The sequence below is a fragment of the Phaethon aethereus genome (genome assembly GCF_964289735.1).
Source record: "Phaethon aethereus genome assembly, chromosome: 8".
Taxonomy (NCBI): domain Eukaryota; kingdom Metazoa; phylum Chordata; class Aves; order Phaethontiformes; family Phaethontidae; genus Phaethon; species Phaethon aethereus.
In genome coordinates this window covers 25,739,380-25,755,510 of record NC_138584.1, presented here as the reverse complement: position 1 = coordinate 25,755,510, position 16,131 = coordinate 25,739,380, and the positions used below count along the sequence as shown (strand labels likewise).

The 16,131-nt window shown below is 39.8% G+C and overlaps 1 protein-coding gene across 1 annotated transcript; it reads right to left on the bottom strand.

Annotated features, from left to right (window-relative positions):
- Window positions 1-3,119: 3,119 nt before the first annotated feature.
- On the bottom strand, window positions 3,120-16,079 carry CMPK1 (cytidine/uridine monophosphate kinase 1). The gene is made up of 6 exons (XM_082003314.1): window positions 15,980-16,079; window positions 7,122-7,268; window positions 6,159-6,311; window positions 4,554-4,630; window positions 4,377-4,473; window positions 3,120-3,913 (listed from the first exon to the last, which is right to left on the bottom strand). The coding sequence occupies exons 1-6, from the start codon at window positions 16,052-16,054 to the stop codon at window positions 3,872-3,874; spliced, it is 591 nt and encodes a 196-aa protein (XP_081859440.1). The 5' UTR covers window positions 16,055-16,079; the 3' UTR covers window positions 3,120-3,871.
- Between the last annotated feature and the right edge of the window lie 52 nt (window positions 16,080-16,131).

Genomic DNA, 16,131 nt, shown 5'->3' with positions numbered 1-16,131 from the left:
CCCCATCTCCACTGGAAGGTTTATAAAGGTCTGCAGATCAAACGAGTGCGAGAACTACTGCTGTAAGAAACCATAAGTCTTACATTTATTTTTTTTTTACTGTCTCCTTTGTTACCTGATTAGCTGAATCCTCTTTGCATCGCCTTGCAGTTTTCATCATTAGCTGTCAACCCCAGGATCTTCCAACCGCGGCAAGCGCACAGCCCCAGGTGCCCAGCCTCCAAGTCCTGCTGCGCTGTGCCTTGAAGATATAACCCGATTTTGCCGAGGGGCCAAGCATTGGCCCCCCAAGCAGGCGGCCAGCTGAGTAGCCACAGATCGTAGCGTTCAGAGGCATCTGTATCACAACAGGGACCCAACTGGTATTCAACTTCAAACTAAGCAGAAAAGTAATCCCCTAAACTGCAACTTTCCGAAATGCCAGCAGCTAGAAACTGCCAACCGGTAACGACAGTTGGCAGCTCCAGTCTGAACAGAGGGGTTTTTTCCATTTAACTCTCCCATTCTCCCCAGTTCAGCCCGGGCAGCGGCACACAGATGTCCCCACTGTCGTAAGACACAGCATTTTGCACAAGACCTTGGAACTCCCTCATGAACCATCTCTTATTATTATTATTAAGGACAAATGTTGCTAGTGGGGAATATCTTACACTGAGGCAATCCTCAGCTGCATGGTTATGGTCTTCACAACAGTGTCTCCTCCGCCTGTCCCCACTCCAAAAAATTGGCACCTTTTCAGCAGGGATTTTCAATTCAAGTCTCCCACTTGGAGACTCTCCCCAAGGAGCCTCTACAGCCTCAGGAGGAGGTTTCAGCAAAACTGTTTTAAAAAGACATTAGGTCTATGTAGTTTTACCAGCAGAAAGATACCTACACTGCTGGAAACCCCCCTGCTTTTCTCATCCCTTTGCAGGCCAGCTCTGCACATCTTTTCAGAGGAAGGGTTCAAGTTCAACATGTTTCCTGAAAAACCTACACGTAAATAAACAACTCCATTTGTGACAAACCTTTATGCAAAATGTGAATACTTATTTTAAAATAATAAGCCTGGCAACCTCTCAGTTCCTTTTTTAAAGAACGTTACGCTGCACCCATCTCCTTTAAGAACACAGTCCCCAGTATCGCACGTAGACATGTGCTGCGAAGTGGCAGAATGGCATCCAAGAAATCAGCTGTTAATTGAGCAAGGAAGCATGAGAAATCAAGGGAAAAAAGTGTCTCCAGCAGCAGCTGTGCAATAGGTTTGTGTTTCCTAGTCCACTTCCCAAGTCATCCTTTTTCACAGATGTGCCAAATGGATTATCACGGCACAACTATACAAATAGAGTAGTTTGACAAACTATAATCAAGAAAAGGTACCAATTCCACAGGCATTTGCCTGATTTAACCCTGTGCCTAACAGGGTCTTCAGGACTTCAGTTTTACACACATGCCTGCGTGTATGCAGGCTCACAAAACGTGTAACACTAATACACACTTTATACAGATAGATACATATGAAAAATATCCCTTCTGACGCTTAACTGTAAGCCAAACACTCATATTAAGCCACAGAACAAAGTTTATTGGATCTTCTCAAATTCTTTGTACAGTTTTGCTGCTAAACGGACACAACACGTTGGCATATTTTATTTAATCTTTATTTCAATCGTAAGTCCAACTTGAAAGAATTGGTAACATTTAATGGCATCTTTAATAAATAAAATGACAAAAAAATCTAGTCTTTGCACAGACACATTACAATCCACTCCAAATTCAATATTGCCAAAACATTGTTTTTTCCTAAAAACTTGCTCCAAAGGATTTTGTTTCAGCACTTAAATACACAAAAAAGTATATGATGAGAGAAAACAGATACTCTATTCTGAACAGAACTTGTAAAAAACATTAACTTAGAAACAAAAGATAATTAAATCTCTCTAATTAGATTAAAGAATCCTGTTTGAAGTCTGTTCGGAAAAATCCTGATTCTAAACCTTCATATCAAAACATGTAGTTTTGCCGGATCCTATCCTATGTCAGCATACTTATACAATAAGAATTAAATTCCATGATTATTTTTATTTAAGGGGAAATTCATAAAGCAAAAGCATTAGCCTTTCACACTCACAAAAGTAATCATGGTCCATATATTCTGCAGTAGTAAACAGCTATTTGTGCTCAGTCCATTGTTTGAATTCCTACCATATTGGAAAAGATCCTGTAGTTTACCTTTTGTTTCCATATTGATCTCTTCCCCAGTCCAGCAGCCTCAAGAACCTCAGCAAGATGAGAATTCACACAAATACAAATCGGCCTGCACAGATCAGATTGCAGGATGAGGACCAACACGTCTGATTCTAATTAGAAGCTAGGCTTAATTTAAAGCTTTTCCTAAATAGAGTGAATCATCAATAAAGCTGAACCCCAAGATCTCCAAATTGCAATTCCCTATAATTTGCAACATCTATTAGCATATCACAAACCAATTACAGTGTCAGTTAATGCAGGAAGAACGACTCTATCACTACAATTAGTTAAAACACTCATCTCCAAGCCTTCTGGAGCCTTCTTCAGTGAAAGCTTAGGGCATGCAAGGAATGCATGGTTGGGCCCTCACAGACCTATGCATACTATATAGGGGAGAGAAGAGGTTACTTTAAACAAAAGACAGAATTACACCACATCTGTGCAAACATTTAAACCAGTTTGTTTCAAATAGTTATCTGCTTATCCCAACTATTGCTGCTAACTGTACTTGGCTAATTCAAGAGAACATGATAAAGCAGGACCCAATTTGTTTAAGGGACTGGAACTTTGTTCTGCAGGTATCTTCCCCTCAGCTGACCACATCATAACAAAAGTGCAGTTATTTACAATCTTTTTAAACAAACAGCTATTAAAATTATACCATTTTTAGGGAAACAAATTCACTAGTTTAACCATAAAAATATTTCCCCAGGTAACAAACCTTAAAGCATTCAGTAACACAGCATTTCAATAATAATAATACAGAAAATCCCTTCCACTTGTTAGAAAGGACAGAACTGTTAGAAGATTTTGCATATTGTACACTATTTAAGAGTTTTGCCATCTTGTGAAGACCATGCTGTAATTAAGAATATAACTATCATTTAAAATAAATGAATATGGAAATACTGCCCTGACTTCAAAATTATATTCTTAACCTTTTACAAATGAAGACAAGGTAAAGCCCAGGGCCATGTCATCCAGGTACTCAAGAACCTGTAAGACAGTTTACACCCATAGTCATAAGAAAGCACCACTTTCCATAAAGTACTTTGTATGTCTATTGCTGAACAGCATATTAAATAGTTTTGTGAGAACTGCTAAAACATATTCTCATAGTAACTGTAGCTTCACTAACAGTATTCAGGTTTGGGGATAACAGGGAACTTCATGACAAAAATTATATTCTGAAAAAAAATATCTGCTAAATTTGGTCCAAGCATCCGAAAAACAAACAAGGGCACACGGGTCCCTCATTGCTTAATGCTACTGTTTAGTTGATCCTTTAAAAAAAATTTAAAAAAAGGTGTATGGCAATAAGGAATAAGAAGGGCTGCCCACGATAGGCACAGAACTGTGACAGAAGAATCTCTTCAGAGAGATGTTTTAACTGTGGTTTTGACATGTAAGTAACTGAACTTTTACTAATGGAGAACCCTGAAATTTGTATACTATAGCCACAAGAAATTATTTCCTATTTAAAAAACACATCCATTTGTAATTAACTGCTTTTCCAGTCATCATTAGATATGTGAAAAACAATAAAAAAAAATCTTTTAAAACAATTACAAAGAGTGGACTGCAGTAGCAGCTATTCAAGCAAGATTCAAGCACAAGTTTAAATGAACTTTCAAGCTGGGAATTAGCCTTCTTTGTCGAAAATTTGTACAACTTTTTCAAAAACCTAAAAAGAGAGAGAAGAATATTAATTTTATGAAGTGTTAGTCAAACAGTAACTTCAAGTTAAACCAGCACACACAATAATTGACAGCATTTTAAAAAATATATAGTTTTTTCTTAGAACATTCACAGTAGTTCTTTAATAGTGAAATTGGCATAAATTCTGGGAAACTCAGACAGAAGAGCAATAATTCAGAAAAGCAAAAGCTCATAAAAGTGAGAAAGACACTGTTAAACACAGAAACACTGAAAATGTGTTTAGTACAGCTCATGTTCAAGCAGAACTAATGGATTTCTTAAAGTTATTCACATCTTAATCAGTTCTTCAGGAGTTCCACAGCCTCCCTCAGTAATTCACATCAGTGCTTAATTAGCACACTAACCACACATACACACATCTCAGAAGAATGCCAAAAATATGTACCCTGCCACTGTCATCCCCATGTTTTTTTGGCTTATATACTTACTTCATCAACAGATTTAGAGGCATCCACTTTTCTGACTTTTCCCATTCTCTCATACAAATCTATTATAGGCTTAGTAGATTGCAGGTAAGTATGAATTCTAAGAGAAAGCACAGTGGAAAAAAGCATTACATAGTAAAATACAAACAGAAGGGAACTGAAAAGTTTTGGAGATAGTACCTCTTTTCCAGACTCTCCCGATTATCATCACTCCTACCACTGCTCTTGCCTCTTTCAAGACAGCGGCCAATACATATCTACAAAAAACATCAAAAAGATTATCACAACCAAGAACACAAGGTGCTATCTTGAAAACAGGAACAAAACAAAAATCCTGAAAATCTAAACAGGCCTGAGAACGCAAAATACTGCCCACATCTGGTGGCTGCAACCAGAATTCACATGGAAAGTTAGATTCTTCCAGAGAAGAATCTTCTCACTTTATCAGTTTATCAAAATGAGGTCTCTTAAAATGGGTTTGGGGGGTCAGTGGAAGTAAAAGCAACATCACGTTCTGTGGTTTGACTGGGTCTCCAAGGTGAGACATTTAAAGAAGAAAATTACCTCATTTTCAAAGGATGTGTTCAGACTTTCTGAAAAGCAGCATGTCAAATGATACTACTAATATATGCCTGCACTGAAAGAAAGTCACTGTATGTTCTCCCAATAATTTTGTAAGGCTACATATACGTTAATGTGTTCTTAATTGACATTGCTATAATAAAGACTAAAAAAAAAAAAAAAAAAAAATCAACATCTAAGTAAAAACTGAAGAACTAACTATAGTTAAAAGCTGCCCAATGAAGTAAGTTTTCAAACGTAAAGTAAGCAACGCTGACACATGTACACCTCATGAATATACTTATCCTACTCATGCAAGAGGACAATGGTTAAAAATTATTTTTTCCTACAAAGAACAACCATGGTAAAAAAAAAACCCGGAAGATCATGTAGGCATTGTTGTCTATTTTTAGATCTAGTAAAAAAATTGTAACCCCCAAATTAACACCCCACCAACTGAAAAAATTCCTTTAATCTTATTTAAGTTTTTAAATAGAAAAAAATAACTCCTCACTTGTTCTTTGAGACTAAAGAAATTGCAGTTAAGTAAAAACAAAAGTAATAAAATTTCTCAGGAAACTGGGGAAAAATGTAAAAGGAAGAAAGTCAGCTTAAGGTGCTGGAATTCTCATAACAGTTTTTATGCCTCAAGGGCACTGACATATTAAAAAGACAGCATATCATGGCACTTGTTAAATGAATATAATGTATCATCGTCAAAACGCCGTTGTAATCTAATGACTTGCTGAATAGAACGTTGATTACTGGCTATCCCATAGCAGAGCTCATAACTATGAAAATAAAGGCTGCTGCTGCCAGCACTTTAGAATTAAAGCAGACCCTGCTATCAAGTTCATTTTGGGTTAAACAACAGTTACTAAGAGTAAACAGAGTAATGTGTCCTGAAAATTAACCAAATAATTTTGGATAAGGTATTCAAAGTTTTTATAACTTTTCCCTAAGAATGCAATTGCCTGAAGTACTTCTTCAATATAATTTATTTGCACATGATTACACCAAGTGTAATTATCTGCCTGCTATTTCAAAAACATGCAGTTTTTCATCTGCAAAAGCAAGTTGCAAAAAAATCCTTGAAACTCACAGAACAAATTTTCCTTCTACTCTTACACTAGTCCATTCACTACCTGAGAGTTTTATTATTCTTCTTGAATGACTGTCACAATATAGAAAGAAGGGAAGTTACAGAATAACACACTTCATTACCTCATTATCACAGTCAAAAAAGAGAACAAAAGAAACATCCGCCTTTCCATCCATAGTCTTACTCCAGCCTTGAAGATTATCTTCATTCCTGGGAAATCCATCAATCAAGAACTTGTTCTTCTGGCAATTGGCAGCCATTGTTTGATCCATAGCCTGATAAAAGAGAATCTAACTCATCATCTCCTGCACATACAACCATCTATCTACTTATTAAATTACACCCAAAATGTTGACATGGTAAATTGAGAAGCATTTATGTTAGGATTATTGCAGATTTACAAAACATATTGTTTCACCTGCAAATTCATGCTACTTAATACACTGATGTACCAATATAGCCTTCTTTCAAACTGAGCTTTATGAAATAGTGAATTCAAAATCTCGTAACACAGAATCCCAGCTTTAAACATTGATTTTCTACAAGATATTGGAAAGTGCTATTACATACTAAGATGCCAAAACATCCCTGATCTAGAGTTAATTCCAATGGAAAAACTCCAGATAAATTTAGTGCCATGAGCAACAGAAGCCTTTTCTGTCTTAAAGGAGATACTGTGGTTGTTTTCCTGGACATCTAATAAGGATAAAGGCTGGAGCTTTTCCTTACACAGGAACATTATCAGGTGCTCTTCTTCTTCACCTGGCTATTTTGATAAAACTTACAGAAACTTAGTACCTTTAAGGCCTCTACCCTCCATTCAAATGTAACTGAGCTGACTAAGAGGTCCAAAAGCTAGGTAAGGGAAATAAGAAATACAGAGTTTCAGTGATTTTCCTATAGCTACTAATAAATTAAAATAGAAATAACCTATTCACACAGATCCCCAGGTATCGGAGGCCATCACCTACTGCCCTCCAACCACCCAGAAAAAACAGAGGAAAGGCAATTCTTCCAGCATACAGCCACTGCTTTGTTGCTTATTCTGCAAGCTTGAACCAGCAAGGAAATAGCCTTTTCCTTACCCTCTTCAGCAAGCTGATTGTTATTTCAACTGGTACAATTTCCCCCTCCTTAATGTAGTTCTCAATGAGTTCTCCATACTGTGAGCCTGGCCTTTTTCGTTCATCTCGAAGGAGGTCACCAGCAGAAAGGTGCGTGTAGCCATATTTCTGAAATGTGCAAAACAAACAGGCATAGACTCCCTTGAATTAGTACATGTGCAAAGTTAGCATCAGTCCATGGTGTCAATCACATTTATCTTTGCATTACAATGGAAAAATACAGGTAATAACATCTTGCTAGCGACAGATCTATTCCACCGTCAGCGTGTAATCTGACAATACAGCACACTCAGTATGCACAGAAAGCACAGCAGTTGAGAGATCCTTGGGTAAAATGCTCAACAGGCCTTTGGTCAAGCATTCGTGTCCTATTTTCAAAGGTAATTTTGTCATGTTTAGAAACCAGATTGCCTCAAAGTCCCCAAAGAGCTTCCTGAAACGTTACACCGTGCAATGAGACATTTAACAATCACCAGACCCGATACAAGCTATACCAGTTCAACTACTTAAAAAGCGAAAGTGGTTATCAGTTGCTAGGTCAAGTCTTGATTTCCAAAGTGAAAAAGTTGGGACAGTGTTTTTCCTTGCTATGTTTATGCAACAGGTTTGTAGTTTCATCTAATTACCTACTTTTAGTAAAGAAAAGCACGATGTGATTCCACGTCCTTTGGAGCTGGAGAAATGTTTCCAGGACAGCACGAGTCAGAAATCCTTATGCTCCCATCGTGGTTCTGGCACCAACTTCCTCCCCTGCCTTGGCCAAATCACTTATAAACTCTGCATCTAACGCTGCAGCTACACAAACAGTCCTACACGTGTGCTCTTCCAAAGCGTAGGTACAGGCAGGGTACCTGAAGGTCATCCCTCCTTCTCTGGGATGAACATGACAAACAAGGAAGGCAGCCCTTGAGGGAGACTAGTGCCTTCTTGGAATGATGAGGGGGCAGATGAACGTAAACAGCTATGCTGGTGCCACCCTACGTCACACCATGAACACTAAACAAAAAGAGAGCCAAGAGATCAGGTCCAAATCTATCAGTTTGATACCAGTATGGGAAAACAGCAAACACCATTACTCTTTTTTTCACCTCAAACTACATCTAAAAAAGTTGTTAATGCAAACACCAGTGAAAAGGATTTATTACACTTGAATTTCTCAGGCATTTACCATCATAAATAGACACCTAGTGCAAACACACACTCTTACGAAAGAGAAATGCGTTGTTATAAAGGAAATTTCAGAGTACAAACCAATAATTTTCCCAGCTCAATTAAACACCACAAGAAAACTAACCAAGTGTACTATGCTCCTTGACCAAATAGAGTCCACAAAAACAGGCACTAAAGACATCTCCTTGGTGATTAGCTAAGCTAGCTATAGATCCAAAAGAGAGTACACCTATACAGACTCATCCTAAAGTTTTTACACAAAACAGCAGCAGCAAAAAACTTCAGGGTTATCAGCTTGGCTGCAGCAACATCCAAAGCAAATTTCAAAAAAGGTGCCTAAGCAGCATAATAATGTGACCACACACTTTTTAAGGCTGTGAACTTGAGATTTAAAAACTTGGCTACTGGACTAAGTACAACAGAAATATTACACAACCCACTAAGTGACTTTAAAAACATTTCAGTTGCTTTCCAATTTCACTCACAAAAGCATGGAAAGTTAGTTCTGCCATAGTCATAATTTAAGAAGGGATAAAATTACCTAAATCTCTAAAACTCTACACAGCTGGCAAGAAAAAGGAAAAAAGATTTTGCTCTAAATAACTGTGAAGAAAAAGCCCCACAGACATCCTCTATAAGCTCACTGTACTCCTGCTTTAATGTGCACTGCATTTGGATATGCCTATTTAATTGCAAATCTAAATATTAACTATGAACTACAGAAGCCATAAACCAGAATAAATCTTTCCTTGTAAGCAAGAAACCTTACTCTGCTGAGCCCTGAATTAACATGTAGTCCTTCTAGCTAAAGTTAAAGAATGATGGTATTTTTAACATCAAGTTTCTACAAAGGAGAAAACAGGAGGAAAACATAATCCCTTCAGTTTTAGAGGATTACCAAACCATTTAATTTTCCTTGGCATTTCCCTTCTCATGCATGAAAAACAAAATTGAGTCAGACAATTTTTTGAATTCTCTGTCTTTTGCAACAGCAAACTAAAATAGTTTTTTAACAGCTGAGCAGGAAAGTAAAAGATAGAAGTGTTTTAAAGTGCCGTTGCATAAATAGACTTGATTTAGATAATAGTAAATTGTATTCTAGAGTAACCTTCAGAATCGATTAACCAGGAAATAAGAAAACCAAACCTCTCCTTCAGGGGCAAAACATCTATTTGTTAACTGTACTGAGTCAAAAGCCAAAGACAACACATCAGTTTAAACAATGCAAACAAGCCTGGAGAAAGGCTTGGCTGTTGCTCCATAGAGAGAAGGCTTCAGAACTGTAGTGCTCACACTACTACTCTTGGCCAGTTTTAATAATTCATACAGGGCACAAAGTTTTCTTTCATCTTAGGTGAGACAAACCCTCAGCAAATGTCCTGAATTGGAGAAAACCACCACATCCCCAAGAGCTTGCAAAAAGAGACTGTGATGTAACTGCACAAAAACGGAGGCAAAACAGCATCTTGCTGAAGTTTGCGTTGTGCCAGCATGACTTTCCAGCAGTGCCAAGCACATCTTGATGCAATCCCCAGAACGTGACTTGTTGCTGCTGCTTAGTTCTTCTCCTCCAAAAATCAGAACGGGAACAGGACTGTGGCTGCCAAACAATGAAAAAGCAGTTTCTCCAGTTCTTGAAGGATGCATATATGTTAGATTCATAACGTCAGACTGAAGGGAAGACTTGAAATAGAAACTAGGTTAAAAAAGTTTTCCAAATACTTGGATGCCAAGCACCTAAAATCTGGACAGATTTTTAGATTACAGAGACATAAAAGAAAGTACAGACTTAACTACTCTAAAACTTGTTTCAGAGAGAATGTTTTCTGCTATGCTAGTGGACTGGCATGCTATACTATAATAAGAAAAAAAAATTAAATCAGTAAATTGCTATTACACAAGTTCTCATTATTTGTAAAACTATTTTTGTATTTGGAGAACTCTAATCCAAATCTCTTACAAAAATTAACTGTGAATGAAAAAGATAAAAATCAGCTGTCTTCAGCCCCACTATAGATATCTTCCCTCTTTGCTTTAAAAAAAAAAAAACCACCAAACACACCATCACACCAAAAAAACATAAACCAAACCACTCCTAAAATCACAGTGCTGTGGAAAGGCAAGCTCAAGTTTCCATCAATCCTGCCGTAGAGGTGTTACTCAGAAGAGCACTTCACAGTACTGTACAGAGCAGAGCAAGTCATTGCTCACTTCTTTGTCACACAGTGGCCTGGTAAATCAGTCCCCGTTCAGCAGGGCAAACTGGTACATGCAAGCTGTATGCTCCACATGTCCAGATTACAACTCGAGACTGCAGCCTCCCTGGGATGCCCTTCTTTCCCTTGTCTTATAGCCACTTCTAAGCTTTCTTCTGTCAGCCGGGATTTGCAACTTCTACTCCACAGACAGAACATGCTTTGTTTTCGGTAAGTACAATAAATAGATGAATCCAACTGAAAATACATGAGTCATATCTGTGTCACACTTGAATAAGGCGGAGTCTGCCCTAGAAATCTCCTTGAGGCAGTAAGAGAGGGTCAGCGGTGTGCAGCAGCTGCTGCTGGGACTCCTCGCACAGCCAGCTTTCGAGGGCACAAGGTTTATTTCTGATTCTGCCCTGTGTGGTCCAGCAACAAACACATCTCTCCACTGAACACACAGCTTGAGACTTCCTTAAGTAAGCAGAAGCCAAGAAAAAGCAAGAGAAACACAAATTACTACTTTGACCTTGACTCCTATCTTGGCTTATCGTTGTTACTCTGAAAATGAAAGTCCCAGGGCTTAAGATCTAAACAAATAAAATACAAACTTTTATTGCCCTAGTTCTGACCTGTCATATCTCGGGCAACCTTAATAAACAACCAAAATTTGCTACATACACCATTCAAGAACTGGCTAAAATAAAAATAGAACCGTGTAAAGCCTGCAGCCTTCATTTGGTTTTTTGTTGTTTTTTTTTTTTAACCTAAGAAGCTTTTGTCTGTTCTATTAGCAATTAGAACATGGAATTAAAACTTTGGGGTATAAATTATAATGCAGTAATAGACCTTCTGTCTGCTTATTCCAATAAAAAAAACTGAAGACATTTTCTTAGCCTGAAATATGTTCTTGCCTCTGGGGGAGGAAAAACAAACAAAAACCCACATTAACAAAACAAAACACACAAAGGAGATCCCACTGACAGTGCCCCCAGGGGGAGGGGGGGCAAACAGCACCCCAGTGTTTCAGGAATGCTGAGCTCAATAAAAGGCACCCAGTATGTTTGGGAAAGTCCAAAATTCAATACCCAGTGTTCTGCAAAATGGAAACATATAGGGATAAATCTTCAGGGGGTAGATTTAAATGATCACTCACTATGTTTTAAAAAAAGCTCCAAAGTTCAGAAATACAAACTTATATTCCAAAAAACAACTATGAGAACTGAAGGCTAAGTAGAATACTAATACTTGGCACTCTTGAAAGAGATCTCAGAAGTTGAGTTTAAAGCAAACAATTCAAAAAACATTTTTATTTCAAGGAAGTTAACGCTGTCCCTCCGCGGACTTCCAAAAGACAATTAACATACAACAGCAAAACCTAAATCCACTCCCACTTTCAGAGGAGTGTTTCCGATACAATGAGTTCTTCTTTGTATTGTTTTCTTCACCCCAGGAAATCTCCTTATCATATATTCCAAGGCAACTTAACAGCTATTTCCATTTGGATATTAACTTATGCTCTTATAAAAGAAGAAAGCTCAGCATCCCATCTTGTGGAATTAATTTTAGATTTACCACAAACATACAGGATAGGGCTACAGTGGAGGTGAATTATATTTTAGCTACACAGAGAGGGATGTCTTGCATACTCCAAATCCCTACAGAATCACCTTGCCAAAACAAACAAACAAAAAATACAACTCAAATCATGCTTGGAATAAAGACAAATGATTTAGTTATTATTCTTTCCACCAACCAAAAAGCTATGCATTTCAGTCAAAGGTTGTAAGGATTTAAAATTTAAGTACATGAAAGCATATTTTGTGCTGATTTGAAGAACATGGTTTTTTTCCTTGACTTTACCATAACCATTTTATAAGCAAAGTTCTGAAGTCAGGAGTAAAACATTCGTTTTGTCCTACACACATGTAATAATCTCACAGTCACAGAAGATAAAAACACTGTGGAAAGCATGAAGGTTACTGCAAGAACCTGCATTCAAATGACACCATTCTGCTCAAATATTCTGCCTCACACGACAGCCTCACAACAGTCCCAGATGATGGCAAGCTCCACCTAACAGAGCTGTGGAAGGTTTCAGGAGTTAATCTGCAGAGCTGGAAAGGAGAGGATAAAAACTTAAGAGGGAATTCTCCTTCATCCCTTCCTAAATAGGAGGAACCGGTCCAGAGCAGCAGTTCCGCTGCATTTGCATTTCACTGACAATTCTGTGACTGTGTACATACACATGAGTCTTCCCTCGGTAGAAAAGAAAAAATAAATTTTCTCCTTTGGTATCAGAGAAAACCAGTCTGGTTAAGGTGTTTCCTCCAACCTTATCTGCCAAGATAAAGAAGGCAAATCACTTACCTGCTGTTCCCTTTTGTACACTTTGTACCCATTTCCGCTTCTTATTGCGTCTTCTTCCCTCAAATAATTTCTCCATTTTGATCCAAATTTGGCATGAATACATGCCTTCTCCAGAATGAGGGACTCCAGCACACACATATTGAGCAGTTATGATTTAGGCTAGTGCTTAACAAATACATATTTAGCCTACAAATGATGGGAGATGATAGCCATCTCCCTTTTCTGGGGATGTAAAGCATAGTCAGCAAAACAATTACAACACTTATTTGAGAAATCGTTCCCAGGTTAGCAAGTAATACCCCCTTTACTCCACAAAACACAGCTACCCTTGGTTTGTTAATGAAATCATTTAATGGCAAAATCACACAAGATCTCACCTCAGCAAAGTGAGACTTCTTCCACATGTGATGTGCTCTGTCCCAAATCTCTAGCATGAATAGTAATCAAAAAAATATTTATAGCTCATACTGACTTTTTGTTCAGCACAAACTTCAGATTTACAGCAGGATACTAGGTCAGATTCATTCCAAAAGGCAACTAATATTATTCAGTCCATTTGCAACAAGGATGAATGAGGTTTATTATTACTCAGCTACAGCCCCTTTTCTCTGTGGCAAGCTGCCAACAGGGTTTAAAATCCAAACAAAAATATGCCTTCAACCTCAAGGCAGCACTGACTGCATGCAAGTTGTTCAACCGCCTGCAATAGGGCTCTCTGGGGGGCTGCGAGGGGCCAGGCCAAGGCTGTGTGCTTAAAAAAGGGTGCTGCTCTCCAGTACCTCTGCATTTCATCCACACTTCCCGTTGCCTTTTTCTAAAGTTTTCCAGCAGATTCGCATCAGTCTAACTCTCCCTTCAACTACTCACTTCAACTACCTCAGACCCTCTCTCCCTCAAAGTTTAGCCAGCGGCTCCTATAGAGGTGTCCAAGTGAGCAGGAAGGCCATCCACTGCAGTCAGCAGGTCCGAGTGCTTTCTACTGGCAACCCGCTGACTTCAATTAACTTCTTTCCATGCAGTGAACAGGATTAGCAGAATTAAGGCAAATTTACATTTATTAGTAATTGGACTTCCCTTTCCAGGCTTAGAAAAGAAAATAAATACAGTACAAGCAAAGTTAACTTTCTCCTTTCATTTTTAGTTGCAAATACAATTTGAGTAGCAATGACTCATTTGAACTCCTCCTAATAATGTGGTCTTTATGCAATTGTATTAGCCTATCGTGCCAAAGGCATTTATACTTCTAAACACAGGCCAGTGGCCACACAAGGTACTTCAGCCCTGAGGCTACATTAATGGTTTGGTGAAAGCCATTAATGACAGCCTAAAAGATTCCCTTACAGTTTAAGCTCATTTGTTTGCTATGTGCCAGGGGCAGAATTTGACCTTACCAAAAAGGCTTTATGAGCATTATGAACCTTTCATTCCACAACTTAATTTAATGAATAAGCTGGTTTGAATGAGAGTCTGTAATTTGAGGTTAAAATCCTTTAGAACTAAAGTCATAACGGCATTTTTCAGTCTGGACCAAATTTGCACAACTTAGTTATACAACACTGAGGACTGGGATATAATGGCAGCGTGGATAAACTGTAACAGCACTGCCAGGGCATCACCAAAATAGACAACACAGAAAATGTGCCTGTGCCAGGAGTTGCAGGGTTTTTTTTCCACCGATAGTTTCAGAAACATGGGTATTGCTACAGTTCTTACGTCATTTCTTTCAGTGTGGGTATGGATGAACTTTGGATCCTACGTGGCTTTCAATAAGAAAAGTATATACAACTGCTCAGAAAAAAAAAAAAAGCTGTTTCAAGTCCAACATACACATGTTTGGAAACATTCAGCCTTAACTACTTCTGTAATTATCCACCTGAACACAGTGCAATTATCCCTGCAGTTTTTTTGTTTTCAAAAAGGACCATGTAGCACTCACTGTTCTTTCTTAGATACTTGTTCTATCTCAGAGGGTTGTAAAAATGTATTTGGAAAACTGAAAATATGAAAAAATATAGCAGAATGGCTTCTCAACCTATACTGTGATTTTTAGGCTTTTTAAAGAGAGAACAAGATTAACCATCTATAGGGTCAGGACATCCTTTGACCTTTATCACATTCTGTCATAAAACAAAATTTTAGCTCTATTTTTAACACTTTACTTTTACAACTTACAGACATGGCACTGGGTCAGAAAGTCAAGCCAACACCCTGCAACAACTGCCATACCAGCTCCTATGTTTCTGGGACAGGCTTCAGTAGACATGGACCTTAATCCCACTCTTTTGACGTCAATGTATTCCCAACCACTGCAAGCCACCTCGCCTCTACTCCCAGGCCACAAAACCAGCAGCCAAAGGCGTGTGGGTGGCAGCCCCGCAGTCACCTACGTGGCCACACTGACGTGTACGGAGCCACCCACACGGGTCGGGCTGCAAGACCGGCCTGACAACGCACTACCACCCAAGCGCTCAGCGACTTCGAGAGCCACGGTTTTGTCCCTTTGCCAAGGTGCAGCAGGCGACCAGTGCTCCCACCCAAACCGCTGCTGTTAACGCCACACTGAGGCAGCCTCCAAAGCCCACAGGGGTGTCCCACTGCCTAGGGTGGATGCCAGCACAGGCAGACCCACTGGTGGAGTGGGATCCCGGGGGGCCGAGGGAAGAAAAAGCAGAAGGAAAAAGGCCGGCCCCCGGCTAGGCTGCCTGACAGGAGCTGGAAGGGGGGCAGAGGGGCTGGGGTGGGGGCTGCCCCCACCACTTCACCAGCTAATGGGGAAACGTGGGTCACTTATTTTTATTTCATCGCCTCCAAAGAGCGGGAGGTGGATCGAGGCTAGACAAGAGCCCAGACCGCAAGGGAGATGCGGGGCCCGCCTCTGGGCTAAAGGGGACACGCTGACCCAAGCGACCACCCCAAGGAGAGGCACGAACCCCACCAGGGGGCCTACAACTCCCAGCGTGCGCCGCAGCCGCGCCCACAGAGCCCCCCGCAAGCTGGAGCCCCACGGCACGCCGGGACGAGTAGTCCCGTACCTCCCCCCCCCCACCCCCCCCCCCCGCCGGTGGGTTCCCCTGCCCTCACCTCCACGATGCGAGCGCACTGCGTCCCCTTGCCCGCCCCGGGCCCGCCGAGGACGAAAACGACGACGGGCTTCATGAGGAGAAGGAGGCGGCGGCGGAGTAGCAGCAGGACAGCGGCGGCGAGGCGGCGGCCAGGGGGCGGCCGTAGAGCGG

Coding starts and splice junctions, on each gene's coding strand:
- CMPK1 (XM_082003314.1), bottom strand. CDS start 16,054: ATGAAGCCCGTCGTCGTTTTCGTCCTCGGCGGGCCCGGGGCGGGCAAG. Junction 4,474..4,553: donor CGGGAGAGTCTGGAAAAGAG/GTACTATCTCCA, acceptor GCTTTCTCTTAG/AATTCATACTTACCTGCAAT. Junction 3,914..4,376: donor CCTCTAAATCTGTTGATGAA/GTAAGTATATAA, acceptor CTCTCTTTTTAG/GTTTTTGAAAAAGTTGTACA.